General features: G+C 41.4%; 1 protein-coding gene across 1 annotated transcript in view; it reads right to left on the bottom strand.

Moving 5' to 3' along the window:
* Nucleotides 1–7,304: 7,304 nt before the first annotated feature.
* LOC139254880 (SH3 domain-binding protein 4-like) overlaps nucleotides 7,305–14,420 on the bottom strand; it is a 69,069-nt gene continuing 61,953 nt past the window's right edge. The window contains exons 3-4 of the mRNA XM_070873849.1: nucleotides 12,860–13,048; nucleotides 7,305–7,868 (exon numbers count right to left, since the gene is read on the bottom strand). Coding sequence (XP_070729950.1) covers nucleotides 7,644–7,868; nucleotides 12,860–13,048 — 414 coding nt within the window. The 3' untranslated portion in view covers nucleotides 7,305–7,643. The remainder of the gene's footprint in view (nucleotides 7,869–12,859; nucleotides 13,049–14,420) is intronic.

Here is a 14,420-nt window from a genome sequence, read left to right as displayed (position 1 = left end):
ACTGACCGCAATTTTAGGATTTAACGCATGCTCAGCTCAACATGGAAATTCTGAAGTTGTGGTCAGTCAGTCACTGCTCGGACACTGACTGCACTGTGGAGCACTGCACCGCCCCTCCCCCCCCCCCCACCTTCCCCTTCCCCCTTTCCAATAGCTGTCAGTGTAATCAGTGAAATGAGTGAAACTGATGAAAACTTGAGGTTTCCGCAGTAATATTGCTGTTAAATACCCCATTAAATGTTAAGCCTTGTTGGAATAAGTGCAACTGGGGTTTTAACAGCGTTTTGACTGCTAAACAAATGTTATGGCCCTGAAAAATTAATTTTTATATTTAGTGTCAAATTGCTCCATTGATAAAAATTACAAGTTCGTTCATGATATCTCAGGTTCTACCCTATCCCCATGTGTATGTCCCAACTTGTTTCACTACCATTTTTTTTTTAAAGTCTGGATAAAAGCAGCTTCTCACTTTCTGGTTCCCTGTCTGAGAGAATTTTGCAAAGTGATTGGCAGCTTGCTGACGTCACAGCATCATCACACTAGGGATTCCCACTACAGAGTACTGAAATCAATTAAACGTCAAAAAGGCAAACCTCTTGTCAGAGATCGCAAGGTCTCTGTGGGCAGATTTCTTCGGGGCCAGTGGTGAGTGCCTTTGCTTCGCCACTGACCACAAGTTCCAAGCCTTGGTCTGGTAATTTATCTCATTGCTGCTCCTGGGATCTTGCTGCATGCAAATTGGCTGCAATATTGACTACATTTCAAAAATACTTCATGAAGCACTTTGGGACGTGCAAAGATTGTGAAAGATGCTATATAAATGCAAATTCTTTTGTTCTACTTTCCCAACATGTTATCTAGCTTCACACTGAAGAACAGTCACTTAGGCAACTCTTGGAGGATGGTAGACCATGTCCGAACTGCAGTCACCTTCAAGGGAGGAGGGAATAATATATTCCACTGTTTCTAATTTAAACATGATTAAACACAAAAGGAAAAGTCTCTGGAGCTGAACAACTGTCAGAAATTATTAAAAAAACAAAGCCACGGCAAAGTGCCTGGGAAGAGTGTAATTACTGGAGCATTGCTGGTGGTAGTCTAATTGTCATTATTTATCTAAAGAACACCAGGGAATAAATAAGCCAACTTTGTAACAAGAAAATTAATATATAGATAAAATCATTTTTAACAACCATAAGATGAAAACTAAGCAAAGTGCATAGTTCTGATGAAAGATCATCGACCTGAAACATTAACTCTGTTTGTCTCTCCACAGATGCTGTCTGACCTGCTGAGTCTTTCCAGCATTTTGTTTTTATTCCAGATTTCCAGCATCCGCAGTATTTTGCTTTTGTATGCAGAGAGCATAATACATACATCACTTATTTACTGAGGATATTTAAGCAGGACAAATTCTTTGGTAGAGTAGCTTTGCTGATGACATGTTGACATGCTTAAAAATACCTATCAGCTACAGATACAATTTAAACAAGTTTAGGATTGTTACTCGGATTTCAGTGAAGCATAATTGCCAACCACCGCTATTTTAAACCAACAGTCCGCTGATTCAATCTATGTATCATCAGCTGGTTAGAGTTTCACACATAAAAATATCATTTTTTCCCCACTGGAGTGGTCAATATCAACTAGATGAGTTTGAAGGAAGGATGGGAGCCTGTCAGATCAGTGTGAGGGCACTGTATGAATTTCTCAACAGCTTGGAGCCTCAGGAAATAAGTCAACATGCTTATCGGACATCAGGTGAACGGACCAAAGATTAATAAATTCATACAGTACTGCTTGAATTCAGTGGAATGAAAATGAGGTGGGTTCTATAAAGGGCGGGCAACCCACCCTGCCAGGTTACTGCCCAGTGAAGACAATAGCCTATCCCTATATGTGCGCTAAAATTTATATCATCCACATAATACATTGCTTTGTGAAAGTCTAGGAAACTCTGGTTTGAGGTTCTGTCCCTCAAGTGTTGCAAGAAATAGGAGTATTTTATCTCTTTATACAGACGGATTCCAGCTTTATTTTATTTATGAAATACTATGTTGATTTTGTTCTGTGTCTTTATTATTTTTGTGCAGTCAATCAGTAATTAAATCTGTGCATTTAAAAAAAAATCTCTAAATAAATCTGAAGCGAGTATTTAGCCTTCACATATTAACCTAATGGAGTAGTATTTTCTACCTTTTGGAAGAACTGGGAAGATGGTGAGCATCTTGCGTAATCTCCAGAGTTCGATAATGCAATGATGGAGTCATTGTTTAAACTTGGGTAAATATCCCAGATGCAGCATTTATAAGGACTCAGCTTTTGGATCACAGAAAACTCACTACTTACAGAAACCAATTTTTTATTTTTTGCAGCAAACCCCAAGGCAAAATTGCAGGGGAAGACTTGCACTACAAAAGCCCCATCCTAATGGTGCAGATGGACATTAAGAGGTCCTATAGAACTAACCAAAGAACAGCCCTGGCCATCATTCCTCCCACATCCAACATATGGGGTGTACAAAATAAAAGTCACAATATAATGATATGCGTAAACATTTTTTTGGATAGGTAAAATACAAGGTCATCCTTCAATATTGATGACTTCTGAAACGGGATTGGGAAAAGGAGTTAAAATTCCAGATGCATTTTAATGCCATCTCAGAATCATTCCAAAATGGGGCAGCAGCAAACTCCACCCCGTATACTTAGCAAGGGAACGATCCCAATGAAGTTCAGTGAAGGCAGTAAGAAACACAGAAATAAGTTTTTTTTTTTAATTGAAAAATGAAGATGTTTAAAACCAGCCAAAAAGTGTCAATATAACTAGAAATTACTTTCATAAATACGTAGAGCAATGGAAAGCACAGTTGTTTCAAAAAACACAGAAATAAGGCAATCCATATCGTCAAACAGCAACCTATAATACCAATTAACATAACAATGGTGTGTGTGTGTCAGAAATCGAGTGAGCGGTAATATGGCAGCAACTTGCATGCAAGAGCCTGTGGTAGAAAGTGCACAGAGGTGAAGGTCAAGAATAGCTTATTGACTGTTATATTTTGGCTATGTAAGAAAAGAGAATGGAAAAGGGAATTGAAACATTACTTTTATAGTTGAAAATACTTTACAAAGTTAGAAAATTAAGACTGAATTAAGAGGATGTAGTATGGATCGGTAAAATGGGAAGGCATCGAGAGTTGGATATAAATTCATCTGATCATTCCGCATTGCTTGGCACCTCACATCTTTAAACTCTCCTCTTCATACAATGGAGCATTGTCTCTCTCTCTCTCACCCCACCCCACCCCACCAAACAATCAATCTTTCTTTTGAAGTGTAGCAGCAAAAACAAGACAATGCTTATACAATAATTTCAAAAATACATATTTTAAATGAGGAAAGTTGTAGATACGTGGAGGTATCAATCTGTGAAGGGACATGCACACACAGACAAAGAAATGCTTTGCACATGGTTGATCAGTTCTGGATTAAGTTTTTTTGGTGTGTAAACCCAGAGACTACCATTAGTGTGATCTGGTGACAGTTCCCGGGAGCAAGAACCTACTCCTGCAACACTGGTTGAAGAACAGAATGTGTTTGAAGTCATGCTAGCCCGTGAGTGTATGTACTATGTGATATGGGTCAGTGGGGAATACATGTTGAGATTATGATCTTCAGGACTGAGTTGATGAAATTAAAGCTGGTCATTTCTTTTAGAATCCTACAGCAATTACACAAGTTAGGATGCTCATCACATTATACATAACTTCTGAAGTAACTTCAACCACTGTACCTCATTCTACAGCATTAAAGAAAACACAAAAAACAAGCCAAATAGCAAATACGAGCAAAACAGCACAATGTGGTTACAAAAACAGTAAATTTACATTAATTTACAACTTGCAAGCAAATGAATCTCAGTGTAAAAATGTCAAATATTGAATAACACCTCACACTCAGATAGTTAGCTGTTACAGAAGGGTCACCTCAACTTTGCATGATTTGGAAGGGGTGGTGGAGGGACTAGTCGATAACGTAAATGAACTCTGCAACTACCATCTCAACAAAGATTTCACAAAGAGCAGGAATCTAATCAGTTGTGGGTATGCCACATCACTGCTCAAATAGGAGCTTGTTCTATTCAAGGATCAAAGTTTATAAAGTCTGGATTATACAGTCTTGTTACTTTCAGGACTATTCACTTCAAGGATGTTTTCACTGACCATGGTGTTCCGTGAATAAGAGGCATTTAGTAAAAATAAACTCACTTGGTGTTCTTGCATGCAGGTTTCCCTCCCACTTCCAACATTGCAAATATTCCAGTATAGGTGGTCGATGGCGGGGGGGGGGACGGGGACACATCCTCTTTCAGAGTTCACGTTACCAAACTAGTGGCATGGAGCGGTCTATTGGTCAGACATCTACAGCATACAATACTGTCAAAGGAACTGTTCCATAACTTGGGTCAATCTGATGACATACATTAGTGAGACTCGGCACTTCAATACAATTTTAGCCCACTCCTGCAGTGCATTTACCAGTAATACAAAAACTCAGCAAGTTTTAAGTATGGGCTCAAACAAATACCTGTATGAAGTTTAGAATAAATAAAATTTAAAGCGTGGCCTCACTGAGGCACAAGTAGTATTTTATGGCATTGATAGTGAGCCCAGAATATCATTTGGTCAGTCAGATCAGTAGGACATATATCAGAGGACATATTTTTAAATTTATTAGGAAGAATTTTAAAAACATAACTCATGAAACAAAAAGTCTTTACTTGAAGCGTGTTAAACATTTGCAATGTTCTACCAAGTAATGCAGTCAAATAGTTCAGGGGATTTGAGACACTGCTGGGCACTCAGCGGGGTTTATTTGGGAACCCCAAAGGGGGATGAGTTGGATGGGACAAATCCCTATTTCCTCATCCTGGATTTTTTCCTTATGTAATTATTACTGTAATTCTTGGAGTATGTATTAAATATCAACAAACATTCATAAATGTACAAACTCCTTTTACAAATCAAACTGATTGCAAGATGTGAAGCATTCAGTGTCAGCTTTTTTTTGAATTGGAGAAAATTGGTTTTCTTAGAAAGTCAAACCAATGTTTTGTCTTCAGATATACACAGCAAAATCTCCCATTTCTGTAGACTCAGTTAAAACAAACATCAGGCTAAATTAAATTTTAACCCCAAGAAAAAGGTCAGCAGCTTTTGTCACCAGCCGGAAATGTTCCAGCTACATACTGAATCCCGGTGTCACCTTGAGCTTCAGATCCCACCAAGAAGTGGGTCACTTAATCTGCATCAATATACAAAGCTACTTTAGGAGTATGTCTTTAAATATTAATAGTTCCCCAATGAAGATAACAAAAACCATTATACAATTTCCGGGCACCAATTTTTAAACTTGTAACCAATAGCAAATAAATTCAGATAGACTTACTACACTGCAAGTTAGGGAGCTCTCACTTTTTGAAGAGTTGTACAGAGTTCTATGGAGGCAGCCATACTGATGGCCTACGATGAAGGCAGAACAACCACCATTCATTTGAACAAAGGGCTCTCCATGTCTACATTTCAGAGGGACTTTTGCAGAGTTTCAGATTCAGCTTGGGTAGATTGGGCACAAGCAGAGAAATGTATTTTGAACTCTGTATTCTGATGTACCCAATATACATTCCCAAAAATATTACGTGTGGGGAATAATGTGGTATATGCATAGGTACACACACAACCTATGTGATCCCCTAGTAAGTAATGTGAACAGGAAAACAGAAAAAAAATTCAGAATACACCAATCTTTCACATTCCAACAGAAGACAAAAACATTATGTTGGCATGTTTCTCATTGTACCAACTGTGAGGTGCATTTTTCGGTCAAGTACAGTTTTTGCAGTGGTAAAAAGGAAAGGGCATAGTAAACTGTGCCGGCTCACTCAGAAAATTTGATGATCAAAATTACTGAAATAAGTGACTAAATGTGTAAAGAGAAGGCTGGAAAGGGGCTATTGTACTGTCCAAGAAACTCATGTTACCCCATTAATGCACACATACTGCAGCTTTAGATTTGTTCCAAAAGCCAAAGAGCCATTAACATTTCTAGCCAATGAATATTAAAATGCTTTTTAGATTCTGCTGTTTCAACTTCCCCATAGAACAGGATCAAGTGTCCACCATACCTTGCATTATTGGCAGCCTCACCCTGATCAATTAGTCCAATCTGTAACTGTGTCTCTTGAAACGATTACATTGCATTAATTAGCTCATTCTCGGTTAGTGAAGAGGAAAACAAAAACACAAACACAAGCACACACAAGTTCTAAATATTCACATTCAGTCCAACATGCAGCATCAGGCAGCAATAATTCCAACTGCTACAGCACACATTTTTGCCTGATCCACCCCTCATTTAAAAGCCGTAAGAAATTGTGACTTTCAAACCAGAAATTTCAAAAAACATACACCTTTAGCAGTAGTGAGCGGGTCAAAGGAAGGTGAAGCATGTAATGAATCGGGCAAACAGATCACATTGAGAAGAGAGTGAGGCAGGCGATCCACAAAGGCCCCTTTGTTTTTAAAATGCAGTGCAGAGGATCCTGGTTGACTATTCCCACAAAATGTTTGCCTTTCAAATGATCTGAATCCTCTCTTCCCCCACCCCCTGATCAGTTGCATTTTCAATTGTTTTTCACCAACCCAAAGCTACATTATTCAAAACTGGAGTGAAATCACTGCCTTAGATTGGCAACTATTGAATAATCTGGACGGCACTGCAAGTAGGATTCTGTTTGATTGCAAATTCAGAGCAGTTTATCAGCAGTTCCCCAGCTCAAAGTGCAAGCATGTCTCGACATGTCCAATTTCCCTTTGCAGCTTTCCACATTATAACCTTATAAGGCAGAATACCCAGGCCACTTGGAGTGGCACACAGCTGACCACTACACAACGTTTCGAATGCAAGGGAGGGGGATTAAAAGAGCTTTTCATGATTAAAGCAGACTAAGGAAAAGGTTAGACGTACCTGAGGTAGTTAGAACTCCTGCTGTATTTACAAAGCTTAAAAACTACATTGTCAAATCCTTAGGATATGGACTAAAGAACATTGCTCAGAACTTTGACACATTTAAAAATAGTACCAATAAAATAGTGCTATTTGAAAGGAAGAAAATCATGCAGTGAAAGTTTAGCTTCTCTTTACACGAAAGCACTACCTCTACAGATTCAAAAATGTTACAGGATTTAATTAGAATTTTGCTAGTTAATAACTCTGAATTCACCCCTACCCACCCTCCCCTTACATAATTTGATTGATTTTGTGTGCAAAACAAGATAGCAGAATTCGCTCCCGAGTCACAAAATAACTGCTGGCACTTTTAAAAAGTCTTGGGAACTAGGCTGAATTTTGCTTTTCACGACAATAGTTTGAACACAGTGCCATAAAACTGACAATGGAGGCTATTTGCAACACAGAAAACTCCACAATACTCCTTGTTGCAAGGGTGTGTTAGTCCAGCTGGCACTACTGAGAAACTGAATCCAAACGGGTCAAGTCATTCAAGGCAGAATCTTTCAGCCTCACTCTCCTGATTCTGGACTCACTCCAAGTCTTTGCTCAACAAGTTGGAGAAAATCCAGATTAAATAGCAATGTCATCTTGGTCAGAGGGGCTGAATGCTGCTGCTCTGAGGATATCCAAAGCATGAACCAGGATGAGGGTCCCCGTCAAGTGTTTCCAGCGCTTTGTGATGGGGTGTTTCATTTTATCCAGCCCCATGTGCAGTTCCTGAATCACATCTCTGTAGCTGTCTCCGATCTGTGCACTCCAGGTCAGCAGGAAGTCATAGGCTGGTTTCCACATAGCCTGGAAGAGTACAAATCAATTAGTCCTGCTTTTAATATAGTAAAATGTCCCACTCCCAATCCTTCTAGTGGTAAAGGATATTTCCATTTTGTTATCCTCTTTCCTATTGATAGCTTGTAAGACTCAACTAGCCAAACTTTTGTCTGATCACATGCAGGAAACCATGTAGCAGACAAAACGGTAGCCCAACATGTGTCAGTGGGATGCTAAACTTCCCAAACTGAGGGGTCAAAGTTTGAATCAGATCAAATTTTGTTGTCAATTTTTCTGAGCGAAACTGTAATAAGGGAATGCTTCACGACACTGACTGCACCCGTTCCCTATTGTCAATTAAGTACCATGGGAAACACACTTGGAAAGGGATTGAAATTGTAGGCTACATTATTAATTCTACAAATCAGGATTGGAATCAATTTGTGTTGACCTGTGTCTCATTATCAGCATTGGAAAGAAACACGTGACAGCTTTCACTTGTGTAGGGTTAAAAGTGCCAAAGCAGTTTACAGAAGCAAATAGTTTGTGAGTGGCAGAAACTCCAGACTTTGGTACTTCAAATATTTATCACAAACTTGCATTAGTTAATCCAGTTATATTGTACCCTAGGAAGCTGAATGACCCTGAAATCCAACCCCCAGTTTTCTATGTAACTAGGGATGAGGGGAGGAATGAGGAAATATAAAACAGAACAGGGTTCCTGCTCATGGGTGTTATTACTCAGGGACCCCTATAGGTCACTGCATCTGTTATCCCTGAATGATCCCTCAGTGTCACCCACACTGAGCATGCCAAGTGCAAGACAGTCACTGCCATGGATGTGGTGGGCCGCAGGTCGGGGCCATAAAAGGAGCGGAGGCACGGCGGCACAGGAGCAGTGGAGGCCACTTCAGGGAGCAACGCGAGCTGGTGCAGGAGGGCGACGATTTGGAGAAGGGCGACTGGATTGCATGTTGCCAAAATCAAGGTCGCTGATTAGAGTGTGGGCAGGTACAGCAGGAGAGGCGGCAAGTAGCAGAGGAGCGGCGAGATCAGGGTAAGAGAGTGGCGAGAGATTGTAGAGCGATGTGATCGGGGCCCAGAAGAGGCGAGGGCCCAGGGGCAGCATGGGCCAGCTCACACTGCAAAATGTGTGGGCAATCAGTCCGTGCAGCAGAGCTGGTCTCCAGTCATCTTGGTTAATCCTTGCCATTGAACCAAGGCCTAGCTCCGTCAAACCCATATGGTGGCTGGTGTGCAACGGCCACCACACGTTAAAAAAGTCTAAGCACAGGCTTCTTCCACCCTTCAACATGTAGTTCGGGACCTGGAATGGCAGGTCCTTCATTGAAACACCTGTAAATTCATCCCTTTTTGGTGTGGAAGTAAGTCACCCTCGATACAAGGGATTGCCTAAGAAGAAGTATCCCTGAATTAAGAGCAGGATCAGGCTTGGCCACGATGCCCTCTACAGTTCAGTAGTCTGTTGAGACTCTCTGTCCATGCTGATGCTTGAATAAAACTCACCACTGGCATGAGGTAAGGGAGGCCTTCTAGTAGCCATGGAACTGTACCTCAGAAGAGAAGGATGAAAAAGAACAGGGTAGACAAGTTCATTATCCTTCATACAGTGGAGCTGCTTTGATCACATATGTGACAGATGTTCCAGAGTAATTCCCCTGCATTAGTTGGAATTTCTCTGGATTGGCCTGGATACCAATTTGGGGTCATCCAATTCAGGAAAAGTTAGTACTCGTTTAGTCACTGCTAAGCTCCTGGCCGGTGGTGAACACAGACCTCCAGGTCAGTCGAGCTATTCCAGGACATACCCATGAGCTGACAAGAGCACTCAACCAGGCGAGAGATCCAAAATACCACAGCCACTCATGAGAAGGAACAAATCACAAGAACCATCACCTGTAAGGTAGGAGTTCTTTTCCATGACTTTGGAATGAAAGAGGGGTGGGGGGGGAGAAAAGAGAGGAAAGAGATTGAAAGTACTTTGTGCTGAAAATATTCCCCTGCACTTTCCTTGCACAATCCACCCTATCATGGGCTCTATCCCACCCATTTAATCTCCTGAGCAAAAGTTTCATTTAAATACTCCCCAATCCTTAATGATAAACAAGCAAAACTCCAGAATATTCACCCAATCCCAAATCTCCACAACTCAACTCTCACTGACTGACTACTCCAGACACCAGCAGAGAGACCATCAAGTAGAGATATATCAACTTAACTGCCCAAACACCCCCATTTCATGCCTATGGGAATAGGAAGCTGTTAGGGGCACTTACTTGTCATATGTATTGTTTTTACAATCACATTTCCATTTTCTTGTTTTGTTGACTAAACAGGCTGTTCAATCTAAACTCTTCAAATGGCCAAGTACATTTAATTTTTGCACGAAAATGCTCCCTGTTCCTCTCATCTACATACTATAGATAAGTCTGTAAAACGGTGCAATTATCACTATGTACTTGCTAAGTGTAAAAAATACATACAATCAGGTTTAATGAGGACAGCAAGATGATTTTAGTTAAATCATAGAAATTACTTCAGATTGACCAGAGTAAAGTTTTCCACTTTCCATGTGTCCCACTATAAGGTTTCCTCTGACACACTAGATAAAATGCTGTATGCAGCAGCACACAGGTCACAACCTTAAATAGGCACCAATGTTTCTTGGCATCACACTGGCACAGTAGGAGTGCACTTTTGAGATTTGGGTTAAGATGCAATGTTGTAACTAACATCACCAAAAACAGATTAACTGGTCATTTCTGGGGTCTTGCTATGTGCAAATTGACTACCGCACTTGCCTACATAACCATTTGGTTAGGAACCATTTTGGAATGTGCTCTTTTAAAGGCCTGAGGAATTTCTGCTCTTTGTGATCAGCAGGCTTGTTTGTCAAAGGAACTCAGTGACAGGATGGGATTGGGAGGGCGGAAAGAAGAGTGGAGAGGGAGGAACAGGGAAGGTCACTTACAAAGTTTGGCTAACATTAGGAACTTTGTTATTCACAAGTCAAGTTATCTAGTGATGAATGGTGCCGCACTATCAGCTTGTTTTAGCTGTGCCTGGGGGGGAGTGGCCTTGGGCTAAAAAAAAAAAGAGGACCCATAGTTTGTTCAGCAACAAAGGGCGATCTATGATGGGCCTCACACAAGCTCATCCATACAACAGCTGGATGGAGATTAGTAAATGGCTCTTTGGTTGTTGGTGCTTACCAAGGTCAAAGTCAGCCGTATCAGATAGAGCAGTGGACAGAGTCAGTGAAGCAGAGCAATTCAAAAACTTAAAAATCAGCCTGTGTGAAAGGCATGGTCTTCAAGAAAATAAATACATCCCCACACATTCTACTTATACAAAATTGAATTTCTTTCTCTCACATGCACTCAGTCAAGCAACCCCTTCATCAGATCTGCCTCTGTTCGTATGCACAACACTACTTCCTATTTAGAAACAGGGTGGTGAGCAATGTTCCTGTTAAGCTGCATGGCCACGCAATGGTCTGGAGGACCCATGCAGTCATTGGCCTTTGAATGGAAAACCACGCACGTACGGACATTTGAATGGGCCACGCAGCCAGAGACAGAGGCTGTGCATCCAAAAATTTGGAGGGAACATCGGTGGTTAGAACTTGTGATCATTCATTACAGCTTCCAAAGCTTGGCTGAAACCAGAAAGTGCGGCTTGTGGCGGAGTGGGAGACAAGAGAAGGGAGGAGAGAGGGTGGAAGGCAGGAGAGAGAGAAAGGATGAAGGGAGCAGGAAACTCCAGCTATGACCATAAACAGGCTGGACTCAAATCGGGGTCTTCCACTCAATGGTGCAAACCTTTAATCTCGAGTGCTGAGAGTCTCTGATAACACTGAAAATACAGAAGTGAATTTTCCCCCAGAGCAGGCAATCTCAGTACCATTGGAAACAAGACTGCGCTGGAACAGCCCATTGACTCCAGGCCACCCTCTAGGCAGAATGGGAAGGAGGGACCTGATCGGAGGAAGGGGGCTGGGGTGAGTTGGAGCTGAAGAATCCCAAGCTGGGAGCACTCCTGCTTCTCTTGGCCCCACAGGAAAGAGAAGCACACCTGTGGCTGTGGGATCCCCTTCAGCTGGACTGCCACCTGATGCTGGTTGGAGCATGCATGGGGCCCAGATTTGCCAATTGTGGTCCTATTGGCATCATAGGACACCGATCTCCATTTTAAACGGGCCTACTGGCCCACTCTGAGGCCCACTCCAGCCACCCAGCAAGAGGCCCAGGAGAACATTGTCGCAGCCACAGGGACAATGGGCCGGTGAAAGGTTGCTCACTATTCTCAGCAGTTTCTACCAAATGCAGGAGATGGGAAAAAAAAAATCAGCCCACAGCTTCTGCAATAGGAAAACAAAGAGTGAATTTTGGGACCATTGCTCTTCTCAACAGGTAAATGATTTGGAGAGAGGGAGCACTATACCAAAAATTGCAGACAATGCAAAATTAGGGAGCTTGCTTAAGTCTGATGAAAAATCAAGTGATTTCAGGAAGACAAACAGGTTAGCATACTGGGCAGATAGACGTCAGGCAGCATTTAATGCAGATAAATTTTAAAGGGTTCTTAAATAAGGCAAATTGGATAAAAGTATTCCACTGGTGGTTTGGTAACTAGAGAATAAAGTTATGATGGCTACCAAAAGAATAAAGTGGGAGGTTAGACGATTGAAAGAAAAATGCAGAGGGTTGTCAGAACAACTTTCATTTGTATATAGAGTCTTAAAACATTCCAAGGTGCTTCACAGGAACGGTGGAGAGGTTTAGTGAGCTGAGGATCTAGGCAGCTTAAAGCACGGCTGCCAATGGTGGAGCGATTAAAATCATAAAATATGATTAACATAAAATGCCCTTCCAGAAACAGATGCGGAATCCACAATAGCTTTTAAAAGAAGTGGATCAATATTGTGCTACAAATCCAGCTTCAGACTGCGCGCGCTGAAATTGGCTGCACTCAGCTGGAGGCATGAATAACCTCACCTCAGTTTCAACAACCCCATTTTTGTCCCTATGGGGAGCTTCGTAAGCATCCATCTGTTGCTTGGAGACTTTGGCCAGTTTCTCAGCTAGCTCTCTCCATCTTGGGGCCACTTCAACAGCAGTGGTGAGCAGTACAAAATCCTGAATGAGTCTGGCGACGAGACCCTGGCAGTCCAGTTTTAACAAGGCCTAGGGACAATAAAAAGGTAACAATTCAGAAGCTCTAAATGAGATAAGCATATGAAATTGACGTGCAGAAAAAAAACCAGCTGGTCTATCAAGCCTGCCAGTCAGTATTAATGGCTAGATCATGACTTAAAATACTTCTTCCTCTGTCCTTGCAGCCATACAATCTCTTGCAAGAGGCAAGAGAGAAAACACCCAGGGTCAATAATGCAATAAATAGCCTGGAAAATCCATCTCCCATCCTCTCAGGCAATGGAAACCAGTCCAGGAGCTCTCACAGACCAAGAGTTCTCTATAAAGACACTTGCCTTCTCTATGATGCAATCTCTGCCCCAGTCAGGAACCGGTTCCCTCTTGAAGGTAGAGAGTCAGCACCCACCACATCAGCCGGCAATGTATTTCAGAGGTCCACTACTCTCTGCAAAAAGAATCACCCAACATCCAGTCTATTCCTACTCTTATAGTATAAATTCATCTCTCCTGGTGCTCGCCAATCTGTTAAACTAGAATAATCTCTTAATAGGGATGTTATCCTGCCCTTTAATTATTTTATAGACCTCTATCAGGTCACCTCTAAGTCTACGCTGCTCTAATGTAAAATAAACCAATGTCCTTGACCCTTTTGTTGTAGCTAAGGTTCTTTAAGCTCGGAATCATTCTTGTAGCTCTCCTCTGAATCTTTTTCAAGGCTACTATTTCACCTACCATGTGTGGGTACCAAAATTGGGCACAGTACTCCAGATGTGGTCTGACCAGTGACCTGTAGAAGGAAAATGGCGTCCTTTGATTTATACTGAATGGTTCTATTAATACAACTCAATACCGTTAGATTTATCTACAGTTTCTCTACATCAGTCATGAACCTTCAGTGATCTGTGCACCAAGATATGTTTCTCTCAACCTCTTTCAGTATAGTTCCCTACAAATGATACAAGTATTCTGTATGGCCCTGCCAATATGTATGACACTACATTTATCTAAATTAAACACCATTTGAAATTGTGTGACCCACTCCCCTAGCACATTTAAATTTTTTCGCATTTGATTGCACTCATGTGTAGAAACCACTAGTAACGTGCCTCTAGGCTGAAACAAATCCATGAATTACAACTTTTTGACTGTGGTATTGGAGCCAATTCCTAATCCAGCATTTCAAATTGTTACCACAAGATGGTCATTAAAATATAAAATCTATAATTAGTTGCTAATTTGAGTGGGAGTATGGTCAATACAAACACAGTTATACTCCCTTTAACTTAAGTGCTGCTGCCTTTGGAGAAGTAGAGAAACACCTTAAGAGTAGTTCTCTCCAGGTGCTCTCGAGACAGCAGTATCAGCAGTTAGCTACAGAGGAAGATCAATGGCAAGAACATAA

Source organism: Pristiophorus japonicus, chromosome 3 (genome assembly GCF_044704955.1).
Source record: "Pristiophorus japonicus isolate sPriJap1 chromosome 3, sPriJap1.hap1, whole genome shotgun sequence".
NCBI lineage: Eukaryota > Metazoa > Chordata > Chondrichthyes > Pristiophoridae > Pristiophorus > Pristiophorus japonicus.
Note: the sequence above shows the minus strand (reverse complement) of the source record. Positions and strands in the feature narration are given on the sequence as shown.